The sequence below is a fragment of the Triturus cristatus genome, chromosome 1_2 (assembly GCF_964204655.1).
Source record: "Triturus cristatus chromosome 1_2, aTriCri1.1, whole genome shotgun sequence".
In the NCBI taxonomy this organism is placed as follows: domain Eukaryota; kingdom Metazoa; phylum Chordata; class Amphibia; order Caudata; family Salamandridae; genus Triturus; species Triturus cristatus.
This window is the reverse complement of record NC_140580.1, coordinates 262444308-262458889: the sequence shown is the minus strand read 5'-3', so window position 1 is coordinate 262458889 and position 14582 is coordinate 262444308. Positions and strand designations below refer to the sequence as shown.

At 47.6% G+C, this 14582-nt stretch overlaps 1 protein-coding gene across 2 annotated transcripts in view; it reads right to left on the bottom strand.

Moving 5' to 3' along the window:
- Nucleotides 1-1225: 1225 nt before the first annotated feature.
- LOC146867129 (nucleolar RNA helicase 2-like) overlaps nt 1226-14582 on the bottom strand; it is a 796160-nt gene continuing 782803 nt past the window's right edge. For both annotated transcript variants that reach the window (XM_085603581.1, XM_085603582.1), the window contains one exon: nt 1226-1585. In XM_085603581.1, coding sequence (XP_085459707.1) covers nt 1400-1585 — 186 coding nt within the window. In that variant the 3' untranslated portion in view covers nt 1226-1399. The remainder of the gene's footprint in view (nt 1586-14582) is intronic.

The following is a 14582-nucleotide window of genomic DNA, read 5'->3' as shown; positions in this document are numbered from 1 at the left end:
GTATTAGGGGGGGCCACTCCCGCTCCGGGTTCCCCACGGCGATCTCTGGTTGCGCGCCCTACGCGGCCCCTTTCCCTCCCCCTCGAGTTCTGGCGCCGACCGAGGAGGGAAGCATCCGTTGCGTTCAGGGCTCATATGATAGCGGGGAGTTCTCGGCTCTAATATCCGGCTGCGAAGGAGGCGTGGCAGTGTGTATACGGGTCCCGGTGTCCCCCCGAAGGTACTCACTGTGTCACCAGACCGTCTCGGACTCCTGTCCGGGTGTCCCCTCCACAGCAGTGCCGCAACCACCATTCCGCTTGCTGGGTCGCTTAATTTTTCGGTATTTCTCAGCTATCTATTTTCGGTGGACGGGCGCCGCCATTTTGTGCTTGTTCTGGGATCGGCATGCCGGTCCCGTTTCGTAGCAACCCGCGCTGATTGGGTCACAATTTTCGGCACTGCGGGGATTTCTGCGGATGGCAGCACTTACTGTGTTGGATTTTGCAGAGGTTTAGGCATTTTCAGCGAGGCAATGTCTAACTCGCGCAGGCAGCCGATCGGAGCACTAGAAAGGTGCGTCAGCCATCTTGGCTGGCTTGGCCACGCCCCACTAGACTTTTCCATCTTACGCTTCATTTTTATGTTCACCTGCTGTGCGGAAAAAGATCAAGCAATGAAGCCAGTGCCCAAAAGATAAAACTGTTTTGCGCCAGCACTAGGAAACCTTTAGGTGGAACAAATGGTAAGCTACCAAGATAACACAATGCAGATCAGCCCAATCACAAGATAAGTCTGACTGCACTAGCTAGACAAAAGCCTGACTGAGAAGGAGAACAATTGAGAAGCAACAGACCAGCAACAGCACTCAGCGCTGCAAAAACAGGCCCTCACACAGAGGGGTCAATCTGTTTTTATACTCTTAACTATTGATATATGTAAGTCCAACCATGTTAAGACTGATCAATGTATGCACTATGAAAATGTATGAACTGGATTAACAGTGATAATGCATTAAAACTTAGCTACCTAATAATTAAAACAGTAGTGTATCTGATTACTTGGATACTGTGCATATCTACATGCTTTACAACAGTAGCAGTATAACCTAATAACCCCATGCTTTAGCAGTTTGGTCACTGGTGGTAATTTTCAGAGCTACAAGTTTGCAGTGCAATCTGTTTAACTTTGAACTTCAATTGCGTACACAATTAAGAAATAAAAAAAATGAATTGAAACAGAGCCGTTTTAAATATTGTCTTTCATTTAATAGACTGGCTTTGCAAATATCGATGCCAATGTTGCCAACACCAGAAAATGGTAATAATTACGGGATGCAGCAAGTGGTAAAACCATAGAAATGTAACAGATTTTCTGTCCATAAAAATGAATAGTCGTGTTCATTCAAAGGAACAGACTGCTAATGAAATGCACTATCAAAGCTTCTTTTGTGGCCCCTGTTTTGATTTCTGAATGTGTTATTCCTGTGAAAGCCACCGCCTTGCCTTCGACCTCTGAAATCGGAGAAACTTCTTTCCCGTTCTTCTAATTCTGGTAAATCGATTGCAACAGTCAACTGCCATCGCCTCGTGTCTTTCCAGCGCTCCTGCAAAGACAACGTACATTGGTTAAACTGGTTTATGCACATGGTGTTATGACACTGAGATAGGCAATTAAATGATTAAACTGTTTCTATAGCACGGATGCCAACATAATTCAATTTTGAGAATCAAATCTGAATTGCTTACATACCTTCTGTAATGATCTTTCGGTGGATATTTTTATCCTACTGCAGATTCCTCAACACTTGAATATGCGTGCCAGACTGGATCCAGAAACTTGTCATATGTTTCCTATGCTGGGGGTTGGTGCTGGCACCGAGCACCGGAAACCACTCAAGCCAAATAGTGACACCCTGGCGCACCAATATCAGTTCCCTATCCATTTGTTCCATGTCCTTACATCACTCCTAAAGCATGGACGGACTTCTAACTCCACATAAGAGCCTTTTCTTCTCTTCTTGAACTCCGCAAAAAGCCGAAGATCTTGCTTTTCAATCTACCAACCTACCATAGGCAGGGCTAGGCGCACACACGTGCTCAGTACCAGGATACCCTCATGGGTGATTGTGCACTTTACAAATACACATCACAAAACCTTAGAGGCAGAGACAAAGAATCGCATCTTGAGTATTAACTGCAGTGCAACAGACTAACTTGGAATCATACTAAATGGAAGGGCTATGACCATCCTTTATAACCGAAGACACATGGGATCTGGGAGGGTTGGATATCCACCTTTTCTGCATAGTCACCACCAATATTTCACCTTTTGCTAGACCCTATATTTACTGGTTGAGGGCTGACAGAGGATTATGCCAATAAGTCTTCGGATAGTACAGGCAGGTAAAGGGTAACTTTCTAAAAGTGTATATCAAGAAGGTGTGCAGGTCCTAGTGGGGAAATGGAGGTCTTTCTTCGTGATGCCCTCACACACCCCGAAGGATGTCATGCTTCATCATTGGGCCAAGCTGCAATGCCTGACAGACTCCCGTAAACGGTGCTCTTTGGCGGAGATCTTTTGAAGAAGCTGTAGGGTGCGTGCGGGTGTGAGGGATGGGTAGTGCACAAGGGGGTGGGTTAAAATAAGTCTAGAGCTGTCCTATTCTCATATGTCTTTATTGATGTGGTGGTCAGGTGGCACTTCATCAGGACCATAGAAAACTAAAGGTGAGTGGTGCACTAACTCTGGACCACGTGAGCAGGGTAGGATAGACCAATTTCGGCTGCCACCCTTTTCTACAGAGCAACGACGTGCTCTGCCTCCCCCATCAGCTGTAGGCTATCTTATCACGAGTCGCCTACCCCGTGATAGTCTACTAGGGTACCCTCCACCACATCTGGTCATCAGTCTTAATTAGGAGAACCAGACTTTTGTTAGTGCACCACTGACCTTTAGTTTTCTATGGTCCTGATGAAGTGCCACCTGACCCGCTAGGGGCAATACAGGCACGAAAGATGTTGACCCACCACACCACGATAGCCCTAGAGGTACATTATATCCATCTAGGGATTCAATACCTTTTAATTAAGCCTGAGCCACCACATCAATAAAGACATAATAGGACAGCTCTAGACTTATTTTAACCCACCCCGTGTGCACTACCCAGCCCTCACACCCGCACGCACCCTCTGCCTTCTTCAAAAGAACTCCGCCAAGGAGCCCCATTTACGGGAGCCCATCGGACATTGCAGCGCCGGCCCAACGAGTAGCTTGGCCCAATAATGAAGCATGACATCCTTCAGGGTGTGTGAGGGGATCACGAAGAAAGACCTCCCTTTCCCCACTGGGAACTGCACACCTTCTTGATTTACATTTCTACTCTGGAGCTTGTGTGCAGGACCTGTTTTAATACAGCTCCTGCCCCCCCCCCCCCACACACTTTTTTTTGCGAATCTATTTTATTGATTTTTTTAAAGTGTAGTACAGCGTTATACATACAACATCGATCACCGTTGGGCAGCATAGTCAGCGTATAGGGCACCTTGTTGACAAATAATAGATGTACAGTTCATGTCCTGGGCAGCGTGCAAAGTTATCAAGGGCCAGGTTTACAGGTAGTCTGGCATCAGTACATTAACAACCAGGTGCACGAAGAAAAGATGGATAATGCAAGTAGGCAAGTACATACAGTGAAAACCTCTGCAGCCTGCACATTGGGAGAACTCTGAAGCATGAGCTTCGGCGATCGACTATTGCCGCACACATCTGCATGGATTGTCCCATAGTTCTCGTCGGAATGCTGGCATTCATTAGTAATTGGGTGCCAGTAATAGATTCGCAGTTAATTAATAGAAACTAAGAACTGTGCATATAACAGGGGAGGGGGAAAAGACGTATAGCCCTTCTGACCCCCTCTTGTTTTTATCATAACTTTCTAAAAGTAACTTTTCTTTAACATCTATTATAAATCTGGATTCACCATTGAACTGGATTTTTAACAATTGTTCAAAATAGTGGTTTCATAATTTTTTTAGCTAGTGCCTTTCCCGAGATACAGTATTAGCGTTTTAAATTTAATAGGTGCGAATGGGTGTGACTTGACTCATAGAAGCAAACAATAGGCTTACCTGATGGACCTGTGGCAGAGATAACTCCTCTGAATGCTGCAGAAAATGCAAGGTGGGTGCTATGGATGTCCTTTTTGATACTACAATCTCAAATCCTTATCGCAAGGCCTGCTGTGTTCACACATAATCCTTGGAGTACACCCGAAAGGGGAAAGACCAGGATGCGAAGATGGTTATTGTGAATTCACTGCCTGGTTACTGAAGAACTCTGCTTTTGTACTACCAGACATCCATCGCGGAGTTTTTTCGGAGTACAGTGCTGCTCAAAACTGTATTTTAGTGTTCGATGTGGGAGTACGCTAGAATTGTAATGTACACTTCCAAGTTTAGTGCGGCCGAAAACTTTCACCATCTTGAAAATGCTAAAACTGGGTGGAGTTGGCCTTAGGAGCTTTTAACCCATTGTTTAGGTCGTGTTCAGTCGTCCTTCTCACCCACTAGCCATGCCAGGCATAAGTGTGGCACCTCCTGGCACACACTTCAGAACTCTCCTGGACCTGTGGAATAACAGAAGAGTAGACCTGATGTATGCAACCTGAAAAGAGTCCTGAGGGACTGATCCTGCTATCTCTTGTACACAGGAACAAACATTTGAACTACATTGATCATAAGGCTGATCTGTTCAAGCTACAGGGATACAACAAGCTACACGAAGCCTTCCCCCAATTTCTAGCTGATCATGACACCCCATGAGTCTCCAATTAGGTTGAGAAGTGTATTCTGGTGGTGGATTGGGTCTTACAGGATTAAAGTCAGAAGGCAAAATATTTGACCATGATGAACTTGTTCGATGTATCTGACCAGTGCTCCTTCAGTCAGCCTCAAATTGTCCTAAGTGACGGTATACTGAGACCAACGATGCTTTGTGCTTTCAACTCAAAACTTTAATAATTCATATCTCTGGTTCTCTTATTTGATTTTTGTAATTTTGGTGTCATTTTATTAAACTGTACTGTATTTTTCTGATTTAATTTGAGATTTGTATTGTTTTATAATGTGACCTGAATACGGTTTCGGTACTGCATAAACACTTTACACACTGCCCTAAGTTAAGCTTGTGTGCCATAGCTACCATGGTTGAGCTCAGTGTAATTTAGTTACTTTGAAGGTTCACTTAGACTAGGGTTGTGATTATCCTTTGAGGTAGGTAGTCTCCCATCCCAAATAATAATACCATTTTGTACAATGGGGAATCTGTAGGTAGATCAGAGTATCCACCAGAAGGAAAATGTTACTTACCAGTATGCATCTGTTCTTGGCATGTAGAGCTGTAGATCCGCATACTTTTGCATAGATCGCCATCTGGTGTTGGGCACGGAGGTTTGCACTTTGTTATTGTAGAAATCTTTGTAGTCACAGGTTAGGCGACTCCTCTAGTTAGTAGTACGCATGGGCATCGACTCCATCTTTAGATTGTTTTGCCATGAAGGGTGATGATGGAGTTAGTTACAAAAAATAGATAGATGTCCATGTGTAATATATCTAAGTAAGATAGTACTGCAACACATAGGTGCCCGGGGAGGTGGGTGGGCGCATGTGGATCTACAGCTCTACATGCCAAGAACATATGCATACTCGTAAGTAGCATCTTCCGTTCGAGGCATATGAGCTGTAGATCACATACTTTTGCATAGATTAAACAGCAGTTCCCCTTTTAGCGGTGGCGGTATGCGTTGCAGTAGTTTAAAAAAGTGTTTTTAGTACAGCCTGGCCCACACTTGCTTGTTGTTTTGCGTGCACATCTACACAGTAGTGTTTAGTGAAAGTGTGCAGTGTAGACCATGTTGCGGCTTTGCAAATAACATCCATGGGAATATTTCCTAAGAATGCCATGGATACCCCTAGTTTGCGTGTGGAATGTGCTCTAGGAGGAATGGATAATGTACGTTTTGCTTTAAACAAAAAAAAAAAATTGGTGAATTTAAGAAAAAACCAATACAACCAGTTGCAAAAACAGCCAGTCAATTGCTTATACTATACAGGGTTACCGTTCTGTAACACAGTCATGTGAATTGCGATTATATTTGTATACATTATCGCTCCTATGCATAGTCCCAATAACACTATAGGTATTTCAATTATAAAGGATGAAGCAGTCCCATCAACACAAGAAGTCATAGCAGGACATCTCACATCCATACCCGTAAAATTTGAAAGGAAGTACAACGTAATCAGGCACATTTGCATATTTGTCATATCCCCAAGCTGTATATCACATCTCACTCAGATCTCCTTCTAGGCTACTCCTGGGGCACAGTGCCACAGTTGTCTCTTGATGTTCACGGGCCCACACCACAAATGGTTCCCAAATGTCTTTGGGCCTTGATGAGGAGGGCATAAGCTCCCAGAAAGTGGTCAATTGTGAGTGACCAAACGTTATGTCTGTTATCCAATCAGTTTTGGATGGAACCCTCCTACTTCCCCAATGTACAGCGACCCGTCTTTTAGCAAAAAGGAGCAGTAGTGCGTGTCGCTTCCTAGTCTTAGTGGGTGTGTCCTTAACATACCCTAGCAGCCCCTGTATAAGGTTAGGGTCCCCAGCCAGCCCAGTTATTTGATGAATTATATGAAACACATTGAACCAATACTTTTCCAACCTTGGGCAGTCCCATGCCACATGTAAAAAAACAGCAGGGGCTCTCCCAAATCTCCAGCAACTGTCATCCTCCAAGACCTATACGATGCAGATTAGTAGGTATTCTATAAAACCTGTGTAGGAATTTAAAATGAACTAAACGAAGTTTGTAATTAGGGGAGAGTGCTGTGAGTTGGCTGCAACAATAAAGCTACTGGTCTTCTGTGAGTGGGGGTTGGAGGTCTTCATTCCACGCCCGTAGTGCTCGTGGTTTCGTCAAAGGGGCCGATATCTGCATGTGGTTGTATATCCTGGTGATTAGTCGGCGAGGCGAGGCTGACTTAAGAACGTTTTCTAAGGCACTAAGGGTGAGCGGGGCGTCTGGGAAAGTGTCATGGAGGGACCGAGACACAGCCCTAAGTTTATGATATACGAACAATTCAGAAAAAGACACTTGCTGCTCTTCCGTGGTCGACGGAGGTGGTTGGAAAGACCCTTCTGGGTAGAAGTCAGCGAAAGTGTGTAGATTCATTTTGTGTGCCAAGTCTTTTCCAATACCGTCTCCCGTGGGGAACAGCATCGGGTTATGTGCTATGGGCATTGCTGGGGCATATAGGATGGGAGCGCCAGCTCTCATCCGCAACTCGTTCCAGGCCCAGCACAGAGTCTCCACTGTGTCTATATCTTCCCTAGGGCGCCTGTAAGCTTTAAACAGGGCAACCTGTAGAGGAAGGGGCGCCGCAACATCCACTTCCACTGCCACATGGGGCTGAAAAGGAGTGGGATGTACCCAGTAATGTAAATACTGCGCGTGGGCACTTTACACATATAATTGCATGTCCGGAGCCCCAAGTACACCCTGTCGCAAAGGAAGTGTTAAAAGCTCCCATGAAATTCTAGCTTGTCCACCCGCCCATATCAAGGAAATCAACAGGGACCGTAGGGTTTTAAAAAAAGGTGGTGTGAGGGGGAGTGGAATATTAACAAATAAATAAAGAACTTTAGGAAGTACCACCATCTTAACCAATGCTATCCTCCCGGGCAGTGAGAGCGGTAGCCCAGCCCAAGCAGTGATCGTCTCCTCCAACCAGTTTATGGCACGCCCATAAGGAATATGCTACTTACCAGTATGCATCTGTTCTTGGCATGTAGAGCTGCAGAGTTGTACACTTAGCATAGGTCGCCATCTGGTGTTGGGCCCGGATGTTTGCAGTTTGTTTTTCTTCTTGGACCGTCTTTGGAAGTCACGAGTTTGGTGACTCCTCCTTCGGTCCGTACTGCGCATGGGCTTCGGCTCCATCCTCAGATTGTTTTTCGCCAACAGGGAAATGATGGAGCGTAGTAATAACAGTGAGAAACCCATGTGTGTTGTATCTAAATAAGATGGACTGGAACGGATACAGGTAGCCGGGGAGGCGGGTGGGCGTGTACAACTCTGCAGCTCTACATGCCAAGAACAGATGCATACTGGTAAGTAGCATATTCCGTTCGAGGCATATGAGCTGCAGATTGTACACTTAGCATAGATTATATAGCAGTACCCAACCTTAGCGGCGACCACCGGTATCCGTTGCAGCTGTTTGAAAGAGTGTTTTTAGTACAGCCTGGCCCACCCTAGCTTGCTGCTGGGAATGCACATCTACACAGTAGTGTTTTGTGAATGTGTGCGGTGTAGACCATGTGGCTGCCTTGCATATGTCATCTAAGGGTATATTCCCTAGAAAAGCCATAGAAGCCCCTAACTTTCTTGTAGAGTGGGCTTTAGGGGGAACAGATAATGTTCTCTTTGCCTTCTGATAGCAAATTTGTATGCATTTTACAATCCACCTAGCTATCCCTGATTTTGAGATGGGGTTGCCTTTATGTGGTGGAGAAAAGGAAACAAACAACTGTTTGGTCTTTCTGAAGGGTTGCGTTCTTTGTATGTAATATAGCAACGCTCTTTTCACATCTAGTGTGTGTAAGGCCCTTTCCGCAACAGATTGGGGTTGCGAAAAGAAGACAGGTAATTCCACTGATTGATTGAGGTGGAAGGGGGTAATGACTTTGGGCAGGAACTTCGGATTAGTTCGAAGTATGACCTTGCTGTGATGCATTTGTATGTAAGGTTCCTGTATGGTGAACGCTTGTATTTCACCAACCCTTCTAAGGGAAGTGATAGCTACAAGGAAAGCTGTTTTCCAGGTGAGAAATTGTAGCTCACATTTGTGCATTGGTTCGAAGGGCGGACCCATTAGTCGTGTAAGGACCAAATTTAGATTCCATACAGGGGAGGGTGGTGCCCTGGGAGGAATTACTCGTTTAAGGCCTTCCATGAAGGCTTTAATAGCGGGCACTCTGAAGAGTGACAAATGCTGTCTGTTTTGTAGATAGGCAGCGATCGCTGCTAGGTGTAGGCGTATGGATGAATACGCCAGGTTACACCTGTGAAGATGGAGCAGATAGCATATGATGTGTTGTATGGATGCATCTAGAGGGTTGATTGTATTGTTACGGCAGTACATTACAAATCTTTTCCACTTTGCGGCATAGCATGCTCTAGTGGTAGGACGTCTGGCTTCCATGATGATGTTCATGCAATCAGGGGGAAGGTTAAGGTACCCGAATTCTAAGATTTCAGGAGCCAGATCGCCAGGTTGAGCTGAGCTGGGTCCGGGTGCCTGATTTCTCCATGGTTCTGGGTTAGGAGGCATGGGGAAAGGTGCAGTTTTTGATGTGGTACCACTGATAGTTGTAGTAGCGTGGTGTACCACGGCTGTCTGGCCCACGTCGGAGCTACCAGAATGAGTGTGAGGGAGTGCTGTTGTAGTTTCCTGACCACTAATGGAATTAGTGGGAGAGGTGGAAAGGCGTATGCAAATCTGCCTGACCAGTTCATCCATATCGCATTGCCCTTGGACAATGGGTGTGGGTATCTGGCGGCGAAGCTTGGGCATTTTTTGTTTTCGTGGGTGGCGAAGAGGTCTATTTGAGGATGCCCCCACTGTTGGAAGAATGGGTGAAGAACTTGTGGATGCAGTTCCCATTCGTGTAGTTGTTGAGTCTGTCTGCTGAGCAGATCTGCTATGGTGTTTTGTACGCCTGGAACATGTTGTGCCAGGAGAAAAATGTTTTGGGGAATTGCCCATCTCCATATGCTCTGGGCTAAGCGGGAGAGCTGGGGAGAGTGTGTCCCCCCCTGTTTCTGTATATAATACATCGCAGTCATGTTGTCTGTGCGAATGAGGACTGCTTTGCCTGAAATCTGCTTTTGGAAAGATTTTAGGGCTAGAAAGATCGCCAAGAGCTCCAGATGGTTGATGTGGAGCGATTTTTGCTGTGGCGTCCATAGACCTTGCATTGTGAGGTGTAAGAGGTGCGCTCCCCAGCCGGAGAGCGATGCGTCCGCTGTTAGAGTCACTTGGGGAACCGGGTCCAGGAACGGCCGTCCCTTGGAAAGGTTTGTGGTGTTCCACCACTGCAGAGAGTGATGTGTGCGGCCGTCCACCAACACCAGATCCGTCAGCTGACCCTGGGCCTGGTTCCACTGTTGTGCTAGGCACTCCTGAAGTGGACGCATGTGGAGTCTTGCATGGGGCACTATGAAGATGCAAGACGCCATCATCCCTATGAGCTTCATAAACACTCTTGCTGGTAGAGAGTGTTGAGGAAGGAATATTTTGCGTAAGGCTAGAATGCTTGTGATTCTGGCTGAGTTTGGATAGGCAATACCTTTTGAGGTGTCTATGGTGGCCCCGAGATATTGCTTTGTGTGAGATGGTATGAGGTGGGACTTTTGGTAGTTCACCGTGAAGCCTAGCTGATGAAGCAGTTGGATGGTGCGGTTTGTATGTTGCACGCATTGGTGGTAGGACGCGGCTTTTATGAGCCAGTCGTCTAAGTAAGGGAAGACGTGAATATGTTGACGTCTGAGGTGTGCTGCTACTACTGCTAGGCATTTGGTAAACACCCGTGGTGCAGTGGTGACCCCGAAGGGGAGAACCTTGAATTGGTAATGTTGCCCGTCCACCACGAACCTGAGGTATTTTCTGTGAGAGGGGTGTATTGGAATGTGAAAGTACGCGTCTTTCAGATCCAGTGTTGTGAGAAAGTCTCCCTGGCAGAGGAGTGGGAGGTCTTGTTGTAAGGTGACCATGTGAAAGTGGTCTGAATGTATGTAGGCATTTAGAGGCCGGAGATCCAGAATGGGTCTGAGGGTCTCGTCTTTCTTTGGGATTAAGAAATATAGGGAGTAGACCCCTAGATTTCGTTGATTGCCGGGTACCTGCTCTATGGCGTGTTTCTGGAGGAGCGAGAGTACCTCTTGTTTGAGCAGTGTGGAATGCTCTTGGGACATTGGACGGTGCCTTGGTGGGATATTGGGTGGGGTAGATGTTAGCTCGAGGCAGTACCCTGACCGAATGATTTGGGTCACCCATTTGTCCGATGTTATGGACTCCCATACGTGGATAAAATCTTGTAGTCTGCCCCCGACCGGAGTGGAATGGTCTGGGGGGAGCGAAGGGGAGTCATTGTGCGGGTGGGGTGGCAGAACGGGTATTGTTGGTTTTGCCCCTGCCCTTATTGTTGTTGCCTCTGTAACCACCTCTTTGGTTGCCCTTTGAAAAGGTATTTTGAGGAGGGGATTTGTAGGAGGTAGAGGCATTATCGGTGGAGGAGCCTCTACCTGTGCCACGAAAGGACGAGCGTCGAAAGGAACGCTTAGAGGCTTGGGTCTGGAGCGCTCCCATAGACTTCGCTGTGTCTGTATCTTTCTTCATTTTTTCGAGCGCTTCGTCTACCTTTGGGCCAAAGAGTGTTTGCTGGTCAAAGGTGTGATTAAGTATTGATGTCTGGACCTCAGGCTTGAACCCTGATATCCTGAGCCAGGCATGGCGGCGAAGCAGGACACTGGTGTTTATGGCTCTAGAAGCAGTGTCTGCTGCATCGAGGGCACACTTAATGGAGGTGTTTGTGATTAGTTTGCCCTCCTGTATCAGGTCATGAGCTTGACGTTTGTATTTCTCTGGAAGGTGCTGCATAAGAGCCTCTAATTCATCATAGTGTGCTCTATCATATCGCGCAAGCAGTGCTTGTGTATTTGCAATGCGCCACATGTTTGCAGCCTGGTAGGCGGTGCGTTTACCAGACGCGTCCAGAAGTTTAGATTCCTTGTCTGGTGGTGGGGCATCTCCTGAGGATTGGGAGTTAGCCCGCTTTCTAGCTGTGGAGACAACTAGGGAATCTAGAGGAGCAGGGCCCTTGATGTATGCAGGGTCTGTGGGTGCCGCCTTGTACTTCTTCTCTATTCTAGGGTTTAGTACTCTGGCTCTGACAGGGTCTTTGAATACCTCTGTAGCGTGCTTGGTGACACCCTTAAGCATGGGTAAAATAGCAGTGGAACGATCTTGTAAATCAAATGTATCCAGTAGGAAGTCTTCTTCCACTGGTTCAGTGTGCATGTCCACCCCATGGTAGTGTGCTGCTCTCTGCACTAAATGGTGAAACCCTAAAGAGTCCTCTGGAGGAGACGGCCTTGATGGGTATAGGTCGTCTTGAGGTACATTGGGTACATCAGGGTTATTATAATCCTCCCATGGATCTGGGGTCCCTGGTGGAGTGGAATCCATTGGGGCGTCCCCTGGGTCATTGTCCGGGTCCCCGTCATCCGGATCTGGGGATGGGGCCGGATCGTAGTGAGGTAAAGGTGGAGGGGGTGGTGGTGGGAGGGGGGGTGGCAGTGGGGAGGGTACTCTAAGGGGAGAAGTAGCTGAGTCCCTCTTTTTGGGTGGAGGAGGAGGAGCCGGAGCCTCAAGGCGACGCTTGTTAGTAATCACAGTCAAAAGGCCAGTCTTTGGATCTCTGGACAAAGTCTTTTGTAAAGGGTCTGGTGTAAACAGAGCCAATGGCGCCGAGTCGTTTGTCGGCACCGGCGATTTCGGAACCGGAGGTTTCGATGTTCTGTGTACGCCATGCTTTTTGGAGGTCTCCGTGTGTTTCGGCGTCGAATGCTGTTTCGGCGCCGGAGCGTCGGTGCCGACCGATTTCTGTTTGTGTTTGGTCGGCGCCGAGTGTCCAGGCTTCGGCACCGGTGGTTTCGGAGTCGAGCTGGATTTTGCAGGCTTCGGTGCCGAGTGGTGTTTATCGGCACCGGGCGTCGGCTGGCTCGATCCCGAGCTGCCGTGAGACTTTGAGTGCTTCGACACCGGGCCCGAAGGTGGGGTGATCGAGGCTTTGGTTTTGGTTTTGCCCAGGCCGGCAGGCGAGGGAGTAACCGGAGTCTCTTTGGTTTTCGGTGCGGGGCTGGGAGGGGGCATTGTACTCACGGCCCGCTGTCCTGGTGTTACGTCCTCCAGGTCTGAGTCGTCGGCCTCGGAAGCGCTGACGATGTCTTCTCCCAGTTCGGTGTGTGTCTGCCCCGAAGCTTCGGCGTCGTCTCCGAAGATGTCCGGTGGAGCTGTCGAGGATGAGTGCGCCATGGTGCGTCGAGCCCTTCGATCTCGGATCGTTTTCTTCGATCGAAAAGACTTGCAGGCGGGGCAGTCTCGAGCCTCGTGTTCCGGAGAGAGGCAAAGGTTACACACCTGATGGAGGTCGGTGTGGGGAAATTTAGACCCACATTTTGGGCACTTTTTAAACGGAGTCCTTTCCATCGGCCGGGACCGGAGTCGCGGAGGGCCCGAAGGCCGGTGTCGATGTACGGGATGGAAAAAGTGCCGCTTCGAGAGATGAAGATGAAGGAACTCGAAGAATCGAGGATTTTCCGTCGAGGCTGGAACCGTAGAAGTTCGAAGCCGGAGCACGAAGTATCACATCCGAGCCCGATGGCGGAAAAAAACAATCTGAGGATGGAGCCGAAGCCCATGCGCAGTACGGACCGAAGGAGGAGTCACCAAACTCGTGACTTCCAAAGACGGTCCAAGAAGAAAAACAAACTGCAAACATCCGGGCCCAACACCAGATGGCGACCTATGCTAAGTGTACAATCTGCAGCTCATATGCCTCGAACTTCATGTTCCACAGGACCTGAATATCCCTGCTAACCCATATACCTAAATACTTCAAGGGCTCCATCGTCCATTAAGAGGGAACTCAGATGAAGATTGGACAGTGGTGTCAGTCAAAGGGAAAATAACAGATTTAGACCAATTGATCGATATACCGGAGAGGCCACCGAATTTAATAAATTCCCTCAACAACGGATCTAGATTTGATTCTAGGTCAGACACATACAGGGTGACGTCGTCCGCATAGAGAGATTAAAAGACTACGGGCACTAAATCCAATCCCTTTAGCAGTATGATGCTGCCTGTACCTTTGGGTGCAAATAATGTAGTACAGAGAATAAAGTCCTAAGATTTTGGGATGTTGCTCTCCTGGCGATAAACCCCGATTGGTCCAGACGAGCCACCAATGGGAGCAAGGGCTGCAGCCTATTAGCGATCAGTTTCACCAAGATTTTAACATCTACATCTATTAGTGAGAGTGGCCTATAGGAGTCTAGAACGTCTTCAGGCTTCCCAGGTTTTCAGAGGGTAATTATCGCCTCCCGCATTGACGGTGGAAGGACACCAGATTCGCGGGCTTCTTCAAAAAGCTCGAAAAGGCGGGGCGCTAGTTCCTCAACATAGGTTTTATAAAAGGCGGTGGTTAGACCGTTTGAACCAGGGGCTTTGTTTAACGGTAAGCTTTTTATGACCTGCGCCACGTCGTCTGCTGTAAAGGGGAAATCCAAATACTCCCTGTACCTATTACTCAGCCAAAGCAGCTCAAGGGAGTCTAGGAATGGCAGCAGGCCTTCAGGGCAGGAGCACAGTGTAGCGGTGTAGAGCTTAGAATAAAAACTGGAGAACTCATCCAGTTTAGCTTTCTGACCCCGAATGATCGATCGGTATGCAGTTTTCAACTCAGTGACAAAT